Raw genomic sequence first — 22,431 nt, 5'->3', positions numbered from 1 at the left:
TTAAAGTTAAGAAACTCATTCACTGTATAGTACTGTACAGTACTGGATTGATTACTTTAGCCTACTGACTACCATGTGTCCTGCGTTTTGTGTCATGCGCTGGGGAGTGTTCACTTCCAAAATGGATTCTGCTCAGAGACAGAGACAGCGTTACAGCTACGCAGAGCTGATCATTTTGGTTAGCTGCCGGGACAAGCCTCTGAGCAGTAACCGGGAGAAGCGCAATGCTTATAAGGATGCGCGCAGGATAATAATGCGCAAGTACTGCCGGCTGCGCAGGATTAGGTCACTCCAAAGAAAATGGAGTGACCTAGTCACAAGGCAGCCTGCGAAGCTGGAGGCCCTGCGCCGTTCCGTCGCCAGTAAGTACTGTACACTACTCCTGTTAAGGCCCATACACACTTGAAGATTTTCATTTCAAAAGACTTTGCCAAAATCTTTGATAGATATATCTGTCACCAAAGTAGTGCGTACACACTGATCTATTTTCCCAAAAGAGCAAGAGATGTTCAGGAGGTGAAAGACTTTGCTGAAAATCTTTCATGTAAAAGGCTATTTACTGTACATAATGGGCTGGGTTTGATTTCCAAGGGTGGGAGAAGGGGCCATATTATTCTGTGCATTTCAGTTTTTGGGTCCTGATTCAGAATTGATCGCTGGGCGGAGTATATTCGGAGAAATGCGATTTTGCATGCGATATCAAACGCAATTTAATACCTGTTTATTTCCCGACTATCCACTACGGCGTGGAGTCGAAATTATACAGTGTGGCGAGCGCAGCGAGCCACTGAACCCGAAGCGTGGCGAGCGGACACGGATTATGGTACATTACTGATATCGCATTCCGTGTCCCCTTGCGGCGCTCGCCAAGTTTCGGGCTCGGTGTCTCGCTGCGCTCGCCACACTATATAAAATCAACTCCACGCCACAGCGGATAGTGGGGATATGAACAGGTATTAAATCGCATGTGATATCGCATGCGATTTAGTGGCGCCGTGAAACTACACAAGTACCCGCCGGTCTATCGGATTATGTGTGTACGCAGCACGGGCTGAAAGATTAGCCACTTTCAGCCCGCATGCCGCCCCGCCGCCTCCCCCTGCTCCCTCCCCCAACATGCACCTAAATTCCGGCTACAGTACCCCTCCGAATGGCCACAATTTCATCAGGCTGCTGGGCACCCCTCCGCCCGCAGGTCCTTCCGGCCACACGCCCACCTGACATGTCTGCCTGGATGCCCCCGCACCCCCGCAGCAGCTTCCAGGGTCCCCAGCCGCTGCCTCCTCATACAGTATGTTAAAAAAAAAAGCAGTTGTTAAAACTTTTATAAAATGAGACCACTGCCATCAATGTGAGATTGCCCACAAGTGTATTTATATTATAGATATATTTATGTATATACTGTACAGTATATAGTTAAATATATATATCTATATATCTATATATATAATATATATATTATATTTATAGATAATAAATATATATATATATATACTGTATATACAGTATATACTGTATACAGTGTACAGTATATACTGTATACTGTATATATCTATTATAATGTGTAAGGGGCATTATGGTTATACAGTAAGGACATTAATAACATGTGTCATGTGTAAGGGGCATTACTGTGTGGTATTATCAGGGGTGCCGAGAGAAAGGGGTAGGGGGTACAAATTACCCAGGCCAAAGTCTGATGGATGATGTCCCTGATCACATGACGGTACAAACATTGGCTGGCGGGAATGCTGTAATACTGTAGGTGAAGGCTGCGTGGGCCACATGTCGAGGTCTTGCGGGCCAGATTTGGCCCATGGGCCTTGTGTTTGACACCCGTGCACTAGAGCGTGGTGGGATAATAAAATACAGTACTTGTACTTTACTGTACTAATGTTTGAAAGGACACTACAGTATACTGTAAATGTTATTTTTACACAGGACGTCAGAGGAGGAGGAGGGAAAGGGCACTTTTGTCATCAAGTGGAAGCGTGGCAAGCGGTATGTGTCCTATCCACTTTGGTGGGGAGTGGATTTTATAACGTACAGTATGGCATCCGCAGCACTTTATAAAATCCAGTCCACGCCTTTTTGTAAACCCACCCCTTCCCCATTTACAGTAATAAGAGTAGAGTAACTTTATGAAAACAGCACATTTTCTAATTTTTCTAATTTTCCCACAGTGCCTCCGCTTGAAAGTTTGCAGGCCGCTACAGCCGCCCCATCCGGCTCAACAGGCGCAGCCGCTGCCCAGTTTGAGAGTAAGTCCTGCCATTTCTTACCGTGGTTTTTGGAATCATTTGAATTTTTTTTTCTATTTTTTAACCCCTAACCCTCTTTTCATACTTACCAAGTCCCCGGGCGTCCACAGCAGGCTTCCGGCATCTTCTCCAGGGTCTCCAGCGGTCCCAGGAATGCATTGCGCGCGCACACTCGCGCAATGCATTCCTGGGACCGCTGGAGACCAGGAGAAGATGTCGGAGGCCTGCTGTGGACGCCCGCGGACTGCGCGGACGCCGAGGGACGCCCGGGGACCATCAGGGGACAGGTAAGTATGGCTGCAAAAAAAATATTCCAAAAACCGGAAAATTCCCCTATCCAAAATGCTCGCGGTCCTGAGCATTTCGGATAGGGGATACTCAACCTGTACTGTACTGTATTTGTGAAAATCTGAAAGTTTTCTTCAAATGTGATGACTGGATTCCCCTTTTCAAAGCTGCATTGTACTAGAGATGCCAGTTCAACCTCCTTTCTGTAGTGTTAAGTGCAGACAGATACAGTAATTTGATTAAGGGTCGCTATAAACCTGCATTGTCTAAAGACTGCATTGTCTAAAAAGGACATTTACATTTGAATCTTGTATCTGTGAAAGGAAAAATCACACTATTAGCCTCCCCATTCCAAGTACACTAACTCATTAGCATTTCTATGTGTTAAAGCTCTCCACCACCAACCCCCACTAATGTATTGTCGTTTATAGGATACTGTATTTGTGAGAAACTGAAGCCAACCTTCCCTCGATGATTTAAATAAAAATTAAAAGACATGAAATGTTAGCATTGAAAAATGTTGGTTGGTTTATTTAGCAAAATATTTTGTCAAAAAGTTATACAGTATTCAGTGATGAAGCGCACATACTGTAGCGGTATAAAAGTGCAGCATCACCCATGTGCCCCCCCCAGTCCTCTGCCCCTGCAGCAGCATTCAGTTGGTCGACCTAAAGATGGTCGACAGTCATTAGGGCCTCACCACTAGGTCGACATACTGCAAGGTCCACATGGGACAAGGTCAACAAGTCATTAGGTCGGCATAGGATTTTTCACTGTTTAAAGAGCCGACAGGCGGTATTTCATGCCCTAATATCCACTAGGGCAGTGATGGCTAACCTTGACACTCCAGCTGTTATTGAACTACACATCCCAGCATGCCCTGCTACAGTTTTACTATTTGGCCATGCTAAAACTGATGCAGGGCATGCTGGGATGTGTAGTTCAACAACAGCTGGAGTGTTAAGGTTAGCCATCACTGCACTGGGGCATTGTGGGAGAATAAAATAGTGTGCCGAGTGCATGGACACTTAAAACTACAGTACTGTATGTCGACATTCGGGTAAAAAAAAACAGTGGAAAAACCCCATGTTGACCTTTTGACTGCCGACCTAGACCATGTCGACCTAATGCTTGTGTCGACCTGATGACCTGTCGATCTTATCCCATGTCGTCCTAGACACCTGTCGACCTTGCAGTATGTCGACCTTATGACTGTCGACAATCTTTCGGTCGACCATACCAAGCGCAGCGGTCCTATCCACTTTGGAGCGGAGTTGATTTTATAAAGTACACTACTGTATAGCGGCCGCAGCACTTTATAAAATCCAGTCCACGCCTTTTTGTAAACCCAGTAATGAGTACAGTAACTTTATTTAAACAGCACACTTTCTCATTTTTCTCATCTTCACACAGTGCCACCGCTTGAAGGCGAGGAGGACACCCTGACCTTGCGGGCCGTTACAGCCTCAGCCGCTCCGTCTGAAAGTAAGTCCTGTCATTTCTTTATTGAGTTTGTGTATTTTTTCTTCCTTTCCAACTTGTGTATTTTCTTGGCGTGCCTTTGGCCGAGGCTGAGGGGACGCAATGCACTTTTCTATTGTCCATGTTGACTGTGTCGACATTCAGTCAACAATAATGAAAAACTCAATGGTGAACTTTTTGACTGCCGACCTAGACCATGTCGACCTAATGCTTGTGTCGACCTGATGACCTGTCGATCTTATCCCATGTCGTCCTAGACACCTGTCGACCTTGCAGTATGTCGACCTTATGACTGTCGACAATCTTTCGGTCGACCATACCAAGCGCAGCGGTCCTATCCACTTTGGAGCGGAGTTGATTTTATAAAGTACACTACTGTATAGCGGCCGCAGCACTTTATAAAATCCAGTCCACGCCTTTTTGTAAACCCAGTAATGAGTACAGTAACTTTATTTAAACAGCACACTTTCTCATTTTTCTCATCTTCACACAGTGCCACCGCTTGAAGGCGAGGAGGACACCCTGACCTTGCGGGCCGTTACAGCCTCAGCCGCTCCGTCTGAAAGTAAGTCCTGTCATTTCTTTATTGAGTTTGTGTATTTTTTCTTCCTTTCCAACTTGTGTATTTTCTTGGCGTGCCTTTGGCCGAGGCTGAGGGGACGCAATGCACTTTTCTATTGTCCATGTTGACTGTGTCGACATTCAGTCAACAATAATGAAAAACTCAATGGTGAACTTTTTGACTGCCGACCTAGACCATGTCGACCTAATGCTTGTGTCGACCTGATGACCTGTCGATCTTATCCCATGTCGTCCTAGACACCTGTCGACCTTGCAGTATGTCGACCTTATGACTGTCGACAATCTTTCGGTCGACCATACCAAGCGCAGCGGTCCTATCCACTTTGGAGCGGAGTTGATTTTATAAAGTACACTACTGTATAGCGGCCGCAGCACTTTATAAAATCCAGTCCACGCCTTTTTGTAAACCCAGTAATGAGTACAGTAACTTTATTTAAACAGCACACTTTCTCATTTTTCTCATCTTCACACAGTGCCACCGCTTGAAGGCGAGGAGGACACCCTGACCTTGCGGGCCGTTACAGCCTCAGCCGCTCCGTCTGAAAGTAAGTCCTGTCATTTCTTTATTGAGTTTGTGTATTTTTTCTTCCTTTCCAACTTGTGTATTTTCTTGGCGTGCCTTTGGCCGAGGCTGAGGGGACGCAATGCACTTTTCTATTGTCCATGTTGACTGTGTCGACATTCAGTCAACAATAATGAAAAACTCAATGGTGAACTTTTTGACTGCCGACCTAGACCATGTCGACCTAATGCTTGTGTCGACCTGATGACCTGTCGATCTTATCCCATGTCGTCCTAGACACCTGTCGACCTTGCAGTATGTCGACCTTATGACTGTCGACAATCTTTCGGTCGACCATACCAAGCGCAGCGGTCCTATCCACTTTGGAGCGGAGTTGATTTTATAAAGTACACTACTGTATAGCGGCCGCAGCACTTTATAAAATCCAGTCCACGCCTTTTTGTAAACCCAGTAATGAGTACAGTAACTTTATTTAAACAGCACACTTTCTCATTTTTCTCATCTTCACACAGTGCCACCGCTTGAAGGCGAGGAGGACACCCTGCCCTTGCGGGCCGTTACAGCCTCAGCCGCTCCGTCTGAAAGTAAGTCCTGTCATTTCTTTATTGAGTTTGTGTATTTTTTCTTCCTTTCCAACTTGTGTATTTTCTTGGCGTGCCTTTGGCCGAGGCTGAGGGGACGCAATGCACTTTTCTATTGTCCATGTTGACTGTGTCGACATTCAGTCAACAATAATGAAAAACTCAATGGTGAACTTTTTGACTGCCGACCTAGACCTTGTCGACCTAATGCTTGTGTCGACCTGATGACCTGTCGATCTTATCCCATGTCGTCCTAGACACCTGTCGACCTTGCAGTATGTCGACCTTATGACTGTCGACAATCTTTCGGTCGACCATACCAAGCGCAGCGGTCCTATCCACTTTGGAGCGGAGTTGATTTTATAAAGTACACTACTGTATAGCGGCCGCAGCACTTTATAAAATCCAGTCCACGCCTTTTTGTAAACCCAGTAATGAGTACAGTAACTTTATTTAAACAGCACACTTTCTCATTTTTCTCATCTTCACACAGTGCCACCGCTTGAAGGCGAGGAGGACACCCTGACCTTGCGGGCCGTTACAGCCTCAGCCGCTCCGTCTGAAAGTAAGTCCTGTCATTTCTTTATTGAGTTTGTGTATTTTTTCTTCCTTTCCAACTTGTGTATTTTCTTGGCGTGCCTTTGGCCGAGGCTGAGGGGACGCAATGCACTTTTCTATTGTCCATGTTGACTGTGTCGACATTCAGTCAACAATAATGAAAAACTCAATGGTGAACTTTTTGACTGCCGACCTAGACCATGTCGACCTAATGCTTGTGTCGACCTGATGACCTGTCGATCTTATCCCATGTCGTCCTAGACACCTGTCGACCTTGCAGTATGTCGACCTTATGACTGTCGACAATCTTTCGGTCGACCATACAATCCATCCTTGTTCTCATTTTTGACATTTTCCCACAGTGACTCCGATTGCAGACCAGGGCACCCTGCCCTTGATGTGGCTGGACACCCCTCCTCGTCCTCTTTACCCCTTCCAATATAACAGTCCCTGTGCTTCCATCCGCCATGAAGAAGGTACTGTAAGCATTGCTGCGCATACTGTACAGTATAGTAGGTGTGCGTAGCCCATTTTATTAGGGGGTGCACCATTCAAGGGGCATGTCAATCACTGGACATGTCCATCACCGCCTATTATTACACAAAATGCCACACACTTTAATGCCCATTAGAGATACTGTAATTACACACACAGTAATGCCAATTCCACATACTGTACTGTAATGCCATGCACAGTAATGTCCATTCCACATAATGCCACACACAGTAATGCCCATTCCACATAATGCCACCCAACATACAGTACAGTAATGCCAATTACACATAATGCCACACACCATAATGGCCAACACTCATACTGTAATGCTACACACAGTAATGACCATTTTACATACAGTAATGCTACACACCATACTGCCCATGACACATTATGCCAGGGCTTGACCAATGTTTGTAAAACAGGGATAATAGAAAATGTGCGTTCCAATGGTGCACGTCAAAAATTTACACCGTAATGCCGATTACATGTCACACAGCCAATACATACTGTAGTACTGTATACCACATGCCATAATGCCCATTACACGTTATGCCACACACCGTAATGCCCATTGCACTGCAAACTGTGATGCCCTCACTGTGATGCCCATTACATGGTACACCTCACACTTCGTAATGCCTATTACATGTCACACAGACATTACACATTATGCCTCAGACCGTGATGCCCATTCAACATTAAGCCTCACACCGTGATGCCCATTACACATTATGCCACACACCATGCTGCCCATCACACATAATGGTACACACAGTAATGGCCATTACACAGAATGCTATACACTATAATGGCCATTACACATTAGGCCACATACTGTATTGCCCATTACACATTATTTGACACACATTATGCCACACACCGTAATGCCCATTACATACTGTACTGTACAGTATTAACTGCGGCTTACCTACAGTGCATTCTCATTGCTAGATGTTACATGCTTGATGCCAGGGATTTATTGCTCGATGCCAGGGATTACAGTACATCTTATTGCCCTGGTCTACATGCTCCATTCCAGGTGTCTCATGCTCGTTGCCAGAGGGTGTGAAATGCTAATTGCCATGGGGGTGGGGTGAACTGCTCATTTCCAGGGGTAACATGCATTTTACCAGGGGTTCCATGCTACCTGAGAAGGGGGTGGTTAAATGCTAATTGACAGTGGAAGTTTCATGCTCATTGCTTGGGGGCACACTGCACACACTTTCGGAAAGCATTAAGCACTCTTCGTATCAGATACCTGCCGGAGCCGCAGCCTTCTTCCTTTTTAAACTGCATTCCCACATGCCAGAGCCACAGCAGCCTCCTTCCCTTTTGAGCTGCTGCCATATGCTGCACCAGGGCCGGTGCCAGGTACGGCAGCGCCCCAGGCAGGGGGAGGGGGGGAGCGCCCGCATACACCCCCCCCCCCCCGCCGCTCACCTGCTCCGGGGCGGGGGGGGGGTGAGATGCGGCCGCTGAGTCGCTCATGACAGGCGGGGGGAGAGGAGGAGAGTTGCGGCGGGTCGCTCCACCTCCCCCCACACACACGCTACACAAGTTACACAAGGGGGAGAGTTTACAAAGGGAAGGGGAAAGGGAGCGAATGCGGCCGCTGCTGCCGAGTCCCTCCATGAGGGGCGGGGTGTGGGGATGCGGGCTTTGTTAACTCACCAGGCTCCACGGGGGTTTGCGGACGGTGCGAGCGCCACTGTCCTCACCGTGCTCCATGGGGGGGTGGTGCGGGCGCCGCTGCCGCTGTGGCACTACCAGTGAACTTGCTCCATGAGGGGCTCCCAAGTGCCGCCCTCCAGTGGCCGGCGCCCTAGGCAAATGCCTAAGGCTGCCTAGTGGTGGCGCCGGCCCTGTGCTGCACGTCATTTTTGTAAAGCCACCCCCGCCCTATTTACAGTACTAAGAGTACGGTAAGTTTATTAACAGTAAACAGCACTTGTTCTCATTTTTGACATTTTCCCACAGTGACTCCGATTGCAGACCAGGGCACCATAACAGCCCCCACCGCCTCAGCCGCTCCGTCTGAGAGTAAGTCCTGTCATTTCTTTATTGAGTTTGTGTTTTTTTTTTTTCTTTCTCTCCTACTGTAATTGTGTCTTTTGTTGGCGTGTCATTGGCCCACGCTGGTAGCTCCCCAGCACGGTGCCCTCCGGCTTCATCTCTACCATCTTCCGGCTCTGCATCTCCTCGGCATCGGGAAGCGTGCGGCGGGGAATGCGGCTATGTACCAGGGATGAACACAAGGGCAGCGCTGCGGGGACGAAGGCAGCGGCCGCTGCGTGACTGTCAGGCACTGTCACACGGCGAGTACCGCACAGGAGCCGCTTACATGGCCGCACGGACGCTGTGCATTGGTACAGGGGCTAACCGTGCGGCGGCGCATCCATGCAGGGTGGGGATTACAGGCAGCAGCCCGGCTCTAGGTCGCTCTTCCCCAGCCGCCCAGCCTGACAGGCAGCGGCGGCAGTGATGCTATTACAGTGCACGGTGGGGGCGGCGGCAGCAAGTTGATGTAAATAAGAAGGGACGAGTGGATAGACAGCAGCAGCAACAGCACTCAGACTGTGACACTCTTCCTCCCCTCCGCGCTGCTGCCGACAGGCAATAATGACAGGCAATGGTCACACACTGCCTTGAAACGTGTTCAGAATGAAACGTTTCAACTGCAATGTGAATGACACTGAAACCTGCATTTAAAACGGTAATCTGGCCACTATTAAGGCTCTGACCCGTTTTAATTACCGGTTTAAAATACCGGTTTTTAAAACGGGTCTGCGATGTGAAAGTGGTATTACTGTACCTACAGTGCATTCTCATTGCTAGATGTTACATGCTTGATGCCAGGGATTTATTGCTCGATGCCAGGGATTACATCTTATTGCCCTGGCAGCAGCCTCCTTCCCTTTTGAGCTGCTGCCATATGCTGCACGTCATATCGCACACTTACTGTACTTTACAGCAATAACCATACAGTAACTAGTGTATTACAAGTAATAATAATAATACTACAGTAATAAAAACTTTATTTTTAAAGCATATTTTCTCATTTTTCCACAGTGCCAAGGGTACAAGAGGACGAGGCAGCCTCCACCCCTCATCCAAATCCACCCATGGATAGAGGTAAAGTACAGTACAGTACAGTATACTGTAGTAATAGTAATGCTTACTGTACTGTAAAGTACAGTATTCAACATGTACAGTATTTCTGTTCTAAAACTGTACATTGTTTGTTTGTTTATTTTCACAGAAGAATTAAGAAGAGTGGTGCAAATGCTGCAGATGATAATAAATCGGATTTTCAATTTATTATTAGAATTAATATAATTTTTTTTTTTTTTTTAATAAAAAATTTATAACAATCATTACTGTCAGTACGTTTCATTAAAGATGGTTTGCAGTTTGTAATTATTACAGTACAGTCTACTGGGCAGGTGTCAGTACAGTACATCTTTCCAAAACTTCTTTACACAGTACCATACTGTACAATTTGAATCATGTGTGGGGACTTCAAATACAGTATAATAAAAAATAAAATAAAAAAACACAGCACATTAATTTAAACAGGACAAAGTCATACAGTATTTTAGGTACAATAATTTAAAGTACTGTTGGTCACAACAAAGCTTTTTGCAAGGCGTGGCTGTCCTTTGTTCTCTATCCAAAACACGCTTGATTTTGCTCATTGTAGAGTGGCATGTGGTGGATAAGGGGAGAAGAAAAAAGAATAGCGTTAGTACTGAATGGTCACAAGGGTTTCGGGGGGGGGGGGGGGGGGACATGTTGGCAGGGGAAGGGGATGGGAGAGAGGGAGAGAGATAATGTACAGTACAGTAAGATCATAAACGTACTTTTTTTCCATTTCATTGCCAGTCCTTTGTTCTCGGTCCCAAACACGCTTGATTTTGCTCATGGTAGAGTGTCATGGTGGATAATGGGAGAGAAGAATAAAGAATAACGTTAGTACTGAATGGTCACAAGGGTTTCGGGGGGGGGGGGGGAGACACATGTTGGCAGGGGAAGGGGATGGGAGAGAGGGAGAGAGATACAGTAATGTACAGTAAGATCATAAACGTACTTTTTTTCCATTTCATTGCCAGTCCTTTGTTCTCGGTCCCAAACTCGCTTGATTTTGCTCATTGTAGAGTGGCATGTGGTGGATAAGGGGAGAAGAATAAAGAATAGCATTAGTACTGAATGGTCACAAGGGTTTCGGGGGGGGGGGGGGGGGACATGTTGGCAGGGGAAGGGGATGGGAGAGAGGGAGAGAGATAATGTACAGTAAGATCATAAACGTACTTTTTTTCCATTTCATTGCCAGTCCTTTGTTCTCGGTCCCAAACACGCTTGATTTTGCTCATGGTAGAGTGGCATGTGGTGGATAATGGGAGAGAAGAATAAAGAATAACGTTAGTACTGAATGGTCACAAGGGTTTCGGGGGGGGGGGGGGGGGGAGACACATGTTGGCAGGGGAAGGGGATGGGAGAGAGGGAGAGAGATACAGTAATGTACAGTAAGATCATAAACGTACTTTTTTTCCATTTCATTGCCAGTCCTTTGTTCTCAGTCCCAAACTCGCTTGATTTTGCTCATTGTAGAGTGGCATGTGGTGGATAAGAGTTGAAGAAAAAAGAATAGCATTAGTACTGAATGGTCACAAGGGTTTCGGGGGGGGGGGGGGGAAACATGTTGGCAGGGGAAGGGGATGGGAGAGAGGGAGAGAGATACAGTAATGTACAGTAAGATCATAAACGTACTTTTTTTCCATTTCATTGCCAGTCCTTTGTTCTCGGTCCCAAACTCGCTTGATTTTGCTCATTGTAGAGTGGCATGTGGTGGATAAGGGTTGAAGAAAAAAGAATACAGTAGCATTAGTACTGAATGGTCACAAGGGTTTCGGGGGGGGGGGGGGGGGGGGGAAATGTTGGCAGGGGAAGGGGATGGGAGAGAGGGAGAGAGATACAGTAATGTACAGTAAGATCATAAACGTACTTTTTTTCCATTTCATTGCCAGTCCTTTGTTCTCGGTCCCAAACTCGCTTGATTTTGCTCATTGTAGAGTGGCATGGGGAGAGAAGAAAAGAGAATAGCGTTAGTACTGAATGGTCACAAGGATGTCAGGGGGGGGGGAGAGAGAGATACAGTACTGTATGTTGGAAGGGGATGGGAGAGAGGGAGAGAAATACAGTACAGTAAGATCATAAACGTACTTTTTTTCCATTTCATTGCCAGTCCTTTGTTCTGTGAGTACAGTAGATGCCAGTTTGAAGAGACGTCTCCAGTTGCTGTGCTACAGTAAGCACGTCCAGCGTGTAACTCTGGGCATCCGTAGCAATCCATTTATAGTGTCCTTTATCTTTGTACAATCAGCCTTTGTAAGCTCAAATTTCCCCATGAGCCGTGTCACTATATCGAGGCGCAGATTTTCTGGGATTGCAAATTTATTACGTTGCCCATCATAATTGACCCGATTGCACCAATTCTTATACAGGTCAAAAGAAACATGCTCTTGGAAAATCTGTTGTGCATAACGGTGCATTTCCATCTTCGCTGCTTTAAAGAGAGTGTTGACACCCTCAGCTGTGATGACTTTGAGCGGCATGTCAGGCAAGGAAATCCCCACAGCGCACAATTCTTTGGGTATGATTCTAGGTGTTCTTTCATGTAGAGGTGATGTTCTTTGATGTTGAGGTAAGGTTGCGACGATCATATTTCCAGGGGACAATTGGGATGATGCAACCATTGCAGTGTCCATGTTGTTAGAGGCTTGGGATGGTGCATTGTGTCTGTCAGCCAACCAGTGAGATGTCAGTGGGGTACTTGTTAAGTTGGTCTGACGTTGTTGTGTATCTGAAGCATTATGTGTGGCAGGCAACCAGTGAGATGACACTGGTGTTGTGTCCATGTTCACCAATTCATTTGGTAAAACAGTTTCTGTGTCCATGCTAGGGCTGGCCAATCGGTTGGATGAAGCTGGTGTCATCTCCAAATCCGAAAAGTGGAAAGATGTGGTTGGTTGGGTCATTTCCAAGTCAAAATCCTCTGTTTCAAATGCATCAGGGCAGTCAAATTGTGATTGTACTGGATTAGATGTTGTGGGTGTAATGGGTGGCCCTGTAGCAGCTTGCCATTGTTTGGCTTGAGCAAGCATGTCAATCAGACCTCCTGACAGCACTTTAATTTGTCCTGTCAGTACATGAATTTCCGCTTTCAGTTCATCCACATGTACAGACAGTCCATTGTTTTGGGTTTCCATGTGGGTCATCTTGCCCAAAATGTCTCTCACCAGCCCTGTGCAGCTACATTGTGGTGGGTTGTGATCCAGAAAGTTAAGTTTCCTACGGGACGGTGATTGAGATTTTTGTTCCAGAGGTGTAATGTGAAGCTCCAAAGGGTGCAAGTCATTATCTACGGGAACTGACACATCTGTCACTGTGTTAATGTCTTGCTGTGCATCAGTGTTAATGTCTTGCACCAGACAGTCATCGTGAGATTCTCCTATAGTCGCGAACAAAGACTTGTTCTTGGCCTTGGCATTTTTCCGTAGTTTGACAACAGGAATATTTTCTTTTCCTGCTTTCTTCTTAACGATATTATTTTTAATGTTTGGCACTAATGCAGCCATTCTCTTGGGACATGCAAGTGTAGGTTCTCCAGAATAGAATTTTTTTGTTTTCACCATCTTCAGTAGGCAGTGCACTCTACAATACACAACAATAAGATTCAAGTTAATACAGTACATACTGTACAGTACAGTACATTAGTTACAGTACAATACAGTAGCATACAGTATTGTATTATGGTATTACAGTAGTGAAAATTACAGTAGGTACAGTACTTGTGACTTATTTGGGCGCCTGATTTTCTTCATCGCACCTAAAATCGCGTCAAATTGCATTGCATACAATCATACAATTGACCCCATTTTTTATTGTATTCCCACCCTGATGGCTAAATGCCCCCATTGTTAACGCCACCCCACTTGCGCTCGCCACACTATATAAAATCAACTCCACGCCGACGTGGATTGTGGGGGTATGAAAAGGTCGGAGGACGCGTAACGCCGCCGCTCGCCACGCTTCGGGTTGGCGTTGATAGTGGGGTGGCGTTAACAATGGGGGCATTTAGCCATCAGGGTGGGAATACAATTAAAAATGGGGTCTGGGGGGCCATTTCACATACTGTATGAAACAGGCATCTGGGTACATCTGTACATACTGTACAGTACAGTATTAAAATCGCATCAAATCGCATCGCATGCAATACAATAGCATACAATGCAACAGCAATTTTCTCTTCAAAGGAATTTCAAGGGAAATCGCATCAAATCGCATGCTTAGGGTACTGGCATACAATTTCAACATTGGCTGCCCAGATACTGTAAGTCACAAGTACCGAAAATTATGTGACCGTACTGCATAGACATGAGCTTTTTTTTTCAATAAAAGGGATGAAGCGATAAACAAAAGTACAGTACGTTAACAGATGGGGCTTAGACAGACAGACTAGGAGGGGTGGAGGCAGGGGCGGGCTGGGCCGGGGGGCAGGATGCCATCTGCCCCCCAGGCCGCTCTGGCAGGTGTGCTGCGGGCCGCGCCCGTTTCTGAGGCCGCATTGCCGTTTGTTTGTTTTTTCACTGCCGGCGGCCATGTTACTGTGGTTTTTTAAATGATGTCTGAGGCCACAGCAACATGGCCGCCGGCCTCCACGGCTACGTGGAGGAGGGCTCCGGCCGGCAGCCTGTTCCCTCTTATCCCCAGTGGCAGTCGGCAGACGCTGGGTGCGGTGTGGACGTCATGACGTTGACGCCTCCCACCCACGCGTCTGCACTCAGAGACTGGAGGAAGGCTGGGGCCGCCCGCAGAGCAACTCGTGGGGGACGCTTCAGGAGGCCGCAGAGAGGGGAACAGAAATGTGTGGAGCCGCAGCAGGACAGGAGGAGCCTGGTCGAGGATAAAACACAGGATAGTAGTAAGTTAACATGATCTAAAACGACATACAGTATCTGTAATAATGCAATGACACCACAGGCTGCTCCCCCTGTATAATAATTTGTGTCATGGCATTACTATTAATAATAGTAATGCCATGACACAAATTATTATACAGGGGGAGCAGCCTGTGATCATGGCATTACTTTTATATTATACAGGTGGAGCACCCTGTGGTGTCATTATTATTGTACAGGGGGAGCAGCCTGTGGTGTCATGGCATTATGCCATGACACCACAGGCTGCTCCCTCTGCATAATAATAATGCCATGACACCACAGGCTGCTACCCCTGTATAATATAAAAGTAATGCCATGACACCACAGGCTGCTCCCTCTGTATAATAATAATGCAATGACACCACAGGCTGCTCCCCCTGTATAATAATTTGTGTCATGGTATTACTATTGTTACTGTATATTATACAGCGGGAGTAGCCTGTGGTGTCATTGCATTATTATTATACAGTACAGCAGGAACAGCATGTGGTGTCATTGCATTATTATTATTATACAGAGGGAGCAGCCAGTGGTGTCATGGCATTCATTTTACTGTATATTATACAGGGGGAGCCACCTGTGGTGTCATAATTATTATTGTACAGGGGGAGCAGACTGTGGTGTCATGGCATTATGCCATGACACCACAGGCTGCTCCCTCTGTATAATAATAATGCCATGACACCACAGGCTGCTCCCCCTGTATAATATAAAAGTAATGCCATGACACCACAGGCTGCTCCCTCTGTATACTGTAATAATAATAATGCAATGACACCACATGCTGTTCCTGCTGTATAATAATAATGCAATGAATTAATAAAAAATGTAATAAAAAAAATAAAAAAATAAACTGGTACAGTATTCTGGTTCTCCGGATACCTGTAATCTAGTATTACTGTACAGTAATTACTGTACAGTATTACAATACGAACACCCACAGCTAGGGGATTTTGTACACAGCTAGGGGATTTTTTACACAAACAGTATGACTGAGTCTGCGAAATACAGTAGTCTATTAATATGCGCAAAAATCCCCAAACTGCGAAAAAATACGTTACTACAGTATACAGTATTTACAGTATTACACCAACAGTATTTACAGTTGCACAGATTATACGAGAATACCCATAGTAGCAGCCTGCCAGTAGTAGCCCACCCTAATAGAGTATTGTCATCGCTAGTCGGGGATCTGCGGCCTATACACACCAGGCAATTTTAACACGTACAATATTCTAAATGGCGCTACAGTATCTCTACTGCACTGCACTGTACTGTATGTGGCATCCATGTTGATCCCTAAAATGGCGGAAAATCACGATACCACGTGATCCTATTGCTGTGACTACTTCAATTACAAGTACAGTATGCGGGAAAAAATGCCAAATGATCCGTTATTTACGGTATTACAACAATATTACTGACAATACCCCAATCCAGGATTTATTACACATTATACGGACAATACCCATAGCGGCAGCCTGCAGTAGCCTAATAAAGTATTCTCATCGCTAGTCGGGGAACTCTGGACCATACACACCAGGCAATTTTCAGATGAAAAACGTTTAGTGTGTACTGTATGGTCCTCAAGAGAATCATGCACTGTTCATTATGGTACTTACTGTATGGTACAGTACCTGAAGCAGAAGTGCAGTAAGGGGGAGGGAAAGTTGATCCTGCCCTCGCAAATGTAGCGGGGGATCTGCGTCCCATACACACTAGGCAATTTTAACACATTGTACAATATTCCACATGGCGCTATCTCTACTGCACTGTGCAGCCATCTCGATTCCCAACATGGCTGAAAATCACGATACTGTATCACATGTGCTCCTATTACTGACTGACTCTGCGAAACAGTCTGTAAACATGAGAAAAACACCGGTCCCCTCGTTTGAGGAAAAAATACGTGTTTTACGGTATTACACCAATGGTATTACGAAGAGAACTAGTATTTACAGTAGCAGCCTACAGTAGCCCACCCTAATAGAGTACTGTCATCGCTAGTCGGGGATTTGCGGCCCATACACACCAGGCAATTTTAACACATTGTACAATATTCTAAATGGCACTTGTACAGTATACAGTATTCTGCACCGGGTGCATTTGAACAGTAGGGAAAGAAGGGAAACAGCTTCATTCAGGGAAGGGTGGGAACCGAGCGCTTCCGCGCAGGGACCGTTTTGTAGTGCTGCTTACTGTATACTGTAATGCAGCAATCAGTGAAATGTACAAATGACTGTACTACTGTATAGTGTACTTACTGCTCCAGCGAGAAGATACAGTAGTGTTCTTGCGGAAGGAAGGCAGTATGATGGTAAAACGGTAGAAACACGAAAGCAGCAACAACTTGACTTTGGATTCAGCAGAATGAATAGTCCAGGTGTACAGGTAGAATCTCGTGCTTGTATACAGGCAAGAGATGAAGAGACGATCCGTAGCAATTCTACACGGTTTAGATGCAGAAAAACAAACTGGATTGTTTGACAATTTTAATGTACTGTAGCTGAATTTATGCTGGCAGAGACAAAGGAAATCCTTCATGAAGCTGATAGGTGCATTTGAATTATGTACAATTACCAGCGAAACAAAAAGGCAGACTGAAATTAACATACTGTATGACTGCAATCAACATCTTATTGTCTGAGGTGTCGGTCTGTGTCTGAGTTTGGAGAAATCTATTGTTGCTGAAAAAAAACGTTCTCTGTAGCGCAGTACAGTATGTACAGTATGGGTATTAACTATCGTTTTTGTTTGTGGAAAAGTCCGAAAGATTTTGATAAGCACCAACTACTGTAACTGTATTAGTTTAAAAAAAAAAAAAGAACGTTTAAAAAATAAAAATATAATGTAACCAACTGAGGATCGAACTACTGATACTGAGATAGTGAAGCCGTGCCTCTACCCGCTAGGCCACTATTGCCTGTGATTTTACTGCTGGCAGATGGTTAGCATGGCTTCTGCACCAATCAAATACAGTTCATGACCATCCAGTACGTCACTGCGGCTGCGAATAAAAGAAAAGAACTCTGTCCGTAAAGTAAGGACAAAATCCGTAGTGTAAAGTATGATACTGTAGGTCCTCAAATAATGTTTTAAGTAGTCATCCAGCAATAGCAAAGGTTAGCATGGCTTCTGTACCAATTACATAAATGACCGTACGTAGCTGCTTCTGCGAATAAATACTGTACTAACAATCTGTCCGTAAAGTAAGGACAAAATCCGTAGTGTAAAGTATGATACTGTAGGTCCTCAAATAATGTTTAAAGTAGTCATCCAGCAATAGCAAAGGTTAGCATGGCTTCTGTACCAATTACATAAATGACCGTACGTAGCTGCTTCTGCGAATAAATACAAAACAATCTGTCCGTAAAGTAAGGACAAAATCCGTAGTGAAAAGTGGCTGGTTAGCAATGGTTAGCGAATTTAATCCCGAAACACGGTCCTCAAGGCAAGGAGTTTTACCTGAAAAGCTAAATCTATTTTGCGAAAAAAAACGTTTAAAAAATAAAAATATAATGTAATCAACTGAGGATCGAACTACTGATACTGAAATAGTGAAGCCGTGCCTCTACCCGCTAGGCCACTATTGCCTGTGATTTTACTCCTGGCAGATGGTTAGCATGGCTTCTGCACCAATCAAATACAGTTCATGACCATCCAGTACGTCACTGCGGCTGCGAATAAAAGAAAAGAACTCTGTCCGTAAAGTAAGGACAAAATCCGTAGTGTAAAGTATGATACTGTAGGTCCTCAAATAATGTTTTAAGTAGTCATCCAGCAATAGCAAAGGTTAGCATGGCTTCTGTACCAATTACATAAATGACCGTACGTAGCTGCTTCTGCGAATAAATACAAAACAATCTGTCCGTAAAGTAAGGACAAAATCCGTAGTGAAAAGTCGTGGCGGCCACTGTTTTGTAGAAGAGATTTTTACGCATGCGCTGTACTGTTTGGGAAAAGTGACATCTGGTGGTCAATGAGTGTAAGTGCAGGTTACATTTACAAGATTACGTTACGTTATAACGCGATCTATAACGGGACTATAGCGCAAGGAGCAGGCGCGATCCAGGCGCGATTTGCATGGCGCACTGTATGCGCAACGCAGCCACGATGTACCAGGCCATAACTGTAATCTACAACAAGGGATAATCTATTATAAACCTAGGTTGAACTAGATGGATGCAAGTCTTTATTCAGCCTTACTTACTATGTAACTATGTATGTAACTATGTAACCAGGGAGGGACTGGCAGAGCGGATCAGCAGACAGTGAATGTCTGGCTAGGAAGATCAGCCTCACTGCAGCGTTCAAAATAGATTGCAGTGGCGAGAGTCTGTTCTTGGGAAGACCAACAAGGAGACTATTGCAACAATCAATGCGAGAGATGATGAGTGCATGGTTTAGCATTTTAGTAGTGTCATGTGTAAGATACAGTTGTATCTTTGATATGTTTTTTAATGCATGTTGTGACGACACAGCCGGCACCTCGTGTCGCACAGTGTTAGATGACTGCGGTTACTTTCATAGCCCTGGTCCTGCTCATAGACTCCAATTAATTATAATATGTTATTAGTCATATTCTCTATAATATTATATTGTATAGCTATATTTTATCTGTTATATTTGAAATATGTACTTCAATTGGTCATACTGTGCTTAATGCAATTGTTAATATGATTAAGTCTAGGTCAGAGTGTTATTTACTATAGTAAGTTGCCCATTGTTCTAAGTCCCCTGACTATCAGATGTGAGTAACATAAGTAGTAACTAGTGTATGTTTGGAGCTACAGATAATCTGATCATGTACACCCCATTGTATGCAGGAACCCAGTCAGTTTGTCTCTGCATCTCATCAAACTCTCTAACATCCTGAATGAACTGGCTGGGTTATGAATAGACATGGCTGGGTATAACAAGGGGAGTGAGCTCTACTGGGAGAGATCAGCACAGGAGGTGCAGAGAGAGGAGTTGGACTTCTGACGTACAGAAAGGGACTAGGCATTGCGGTGCCGTCAGTGCAGACAATTCATGGGGAAGGGCGCTGTGTGAGCTGGTATCCCAAGCCAGGGGACACAGAAATACTGCCAGCTTGTAGTAGCAAAGGAATGCAAGCACCGGTAATCATATACTACTGTGGGGACTTAGTAAGTAAGATATCTTCCTGGCTGATAATTGTTACTGTTATAGTGCACTGTGTGTATATATTTACAATAAAGGGCTTTTGCCATGTTACTAAACTGTTTACCTGAGTGATCAGAGAATCCATATCGTCCCAAATGGTGGCAGCGGTGAGATCACTCAGTCCCAGTTTATCCTGGGTAAGGTTGTGAGAGGTGTTAGCGGAGGACACCTAAGAGCCTTGTAAACAGTTTGGATTGATTATTTTACACTACAAAGTCCCTTCACTGGTGTATATGCAAATTTGCATGGAGTTAGGCTTCCCCCTCACAGCATCTACAGATGCTATATTACTGTCTGGTGTGTCTTTAGATGCACCATCAGGAGAGCAGGGGACATGAAGGAGGGAACAAGTAGGAATGATGGCGGTTAATATTTGGGATGTTGTGGGTAGTGGTCACCATGCAGCAATATGTGATCATAATGACAGGACATTATTATTTAAATACCTTACTGAGTTTTTGACTAAGAGCCTGATTCATGGATGGCCAAAAAAAAAAAGTTGAGATCCAACATCGTGACCATCGGTTGCAGATAGCCAGCTGAATAAGCTCCATCTACTGATAGAAGCGGGGGCGGAGACTCTTCCTCTCTAGATAACAGGAGACACACTACTGTTTCTAGAAATGTGGTCCTTCCTCTTCCCCCCTGCCCACCCCCTCATTGCTGCTGCCTGTCAATCAACTGCGGGCAACATTGCAAGGCCCATTCTGCAATATGCTGAACTGATGATGTGCAGACAAAACAATTATTCCCTCGGGATCCACAGTAAATGAACATCCTATTGGTAATAAATAAAAAACAAAACATAAGTATCTTAAACAAAATCAAGCACTTATGTTTGTCAAGATGAAAAATGATTATCATGCATTATATCACAAGCCAAAACAAAAAAAGGTGCCCATACACTAGTAAGATTTATCTTCAGATCTGGCTGGTTGGAACAAAAATATGGTTATGGATGAGTGACAGTTTGTCAGTTTTCCAGCATTTCCAAGCAAATGGTCAACTGCCATTTGTTCTCATCCATAACCAGGATTTTGTTCCAACCAGCCAGATCTGAAGATAAATCTGTGTGTGTATGGCCATCTTAAGTATATGCATATATTATATTGCAGTTTGTTGTAAACATTAAGCCACCTCCCCCAAACAAAAGGTTCACATACATTTTAAGGGTACCTTTTCATTAACTTTTAGATTGAAAATAGTAAATACCGCATTGGCAAAGCATGTGTAGAAAAAATAAGCAGCAGCCATATTTAAAAATGCTAACATTTTATTGTTTCACTTAAAAGTTTACAATCTCAGACACCCAAAACAAGCAATTCATTTGTAAAAACACAAGTCCTGTCATATAACACATAATGCACTTACTGCACATCACCTGAAGGACTGATTGGCCATTTGATGACCCATAGCCCCCAACACCGTACACCAACAATCATCTGGGGACAATTTGGAATTTTTCAGATAATTCTGCAAATAATTGTATGGGTTTCACAGATCGCCGATTCTAAACAAAATTTATTGCAAAGGTTAAATCAGGTTTTTCACCATGTTTCATTTCCCAGATCACTTGGGGCTAAAGATTTCTAGTTTGTGGTAACAATCAGACCGTTTCTAGTAAACTCATGAAGCTTTCAGAATAGGTAGATCTGTATTTGCTGGAAAGGATCGGCAAATCGCTGAAAACTATCTGTAATATATGGTCATAGATTGGTGGATTGGGGAGTCTTTAAACTGAAGAAAAAAACACAGAAATGAAGTGCAAAGATATAGGGGTCTATTTACTAAGACTTGGATGGAGATCAAGTGGAAAGAGATAAAATTCCTAATTCAGACTTGTTCGCTAGGCTGCATATGTTCACAGCCTAGGGGACAGGTAAACACCACCCCCACCCAGCTGATGGTAACGGTAACACATCCTCTCACATGCGGACGCACGGATGAAAAATCATTAGCTGGTCGCACACCATCGAAAGATTTTCCTACCGTTCGCTAATAAAAGTCAGTCTAGACTGACGTTTATGCCCGCAGATTGCAGAAAATGGGGCAGGCACTGACAATTATGACGTTATCCGCCACCCCGAGCAGGCACCGCCACGTGTGTGCAGGGGAATGCCCAGTGTTTTTATGGGGACACCCCAAAAATGCTGGGCATTCCCCTTCTGCTGCCCCCCAGCCTTGCAACCCTTCTCTCCCCTCCTCGAATGAATGTCTAGATCAGTATGAAACTCGTTGAAGCTATTTGCTCCCGGGGTTTGCGCATGTACAGACCCCGATCATCGGACATTAAAGAACAGGTTCTGAATCAGCCCCAAAGTACTAGTCAACCCACTCCTAACGGCCATTTTCAAACCCAGCCTGTAACATGGCAGTTAGGAGCTGATTGTCTGGCACTTTATCCACGTTATCTCTTTCCAAGGCTTAGTAAAAAAAAAAACCACAGATAATTCCTTCTGGGTGGCACGGCCTAAAGA

At 44.8% G+C, this 22,431-nt stretch overlaps 1 protein-coding gene and 1 long non-coding RNA gene across 2 annotated transcripts; one reads left to right on the top strand and one right to left on the bottom strand.

Annotated features, from left to right (window-relative positions):
• The first annotated feature begins 6,210 nt into the window (after positions 1 to 6,210).
• LOC146049690 (uncharacterized) lies at positions 6,211 to 8,818 on the top strand. Its single transcript, XR_014466184.1, has 3 exons — positions 6,211 to 6,279; positions 6,635 to 6,748; positions 8,748 to 8,818. It is a non-coding gene; the product is annotated as an uncharacterized LOC146049690 (long non-coding RNA).
• Positions 8,819 to 11,729: 2,911 nt separating this feature from the next.
• On the bottom strand, positions 11,730 to 17,584 carry LOC146049476 (uncharacterized). Its single transcript, XM_083166020.1, has 2 exons — positions 17,035 to 17,584; positions 11,730 to 13,481 (listed from the first exon to the last, which is right to left on the bottom strand). Exon 2 carries the CDS (start codon positions 13,460 to 13,462, stop codon positions 12,071 to 12,073), a length of 1,392 nt encoding a protein of 463 aa, XP_083022146.1. The 5' UTR covers positions 13,463 to 13,481; positions 17,035 to 17,584; the 3' UTR covers positions 11,730 to 12,070.
• Between the last annotated feature and the right edge of the window lie 4,847 nt (positions 17,585 to 22,431).

This window comes from Crinia signifera, chromosome 12 (assembly GCF_055691185.1).
Source record: "Crinia signifera chromosome 12, ASM5569118v1, whole genome shotgun sequence".
In the NCBI taxonomy this organism is placed as follows: Eukaryota; Metazoa; Chordata; class Amphibia; order Anura; family Myobatrachidae; genus Crinia; species Crinia signifera.
Note: the sequence above shows the minus strand (reverse complement) of the source record. Positions and strands in the feature narration are given on the sequence as shown.

Bases quoted from the DNA above. Each gene is read 5' to 3' on its own strand.
- LOC146049476 (XM_083166020.1), bottom strand. From the start codon at position 13,462: ATGGTGAAAACAAAAAAATTCTATTCTGGAGAACCTACACTTGCATGT.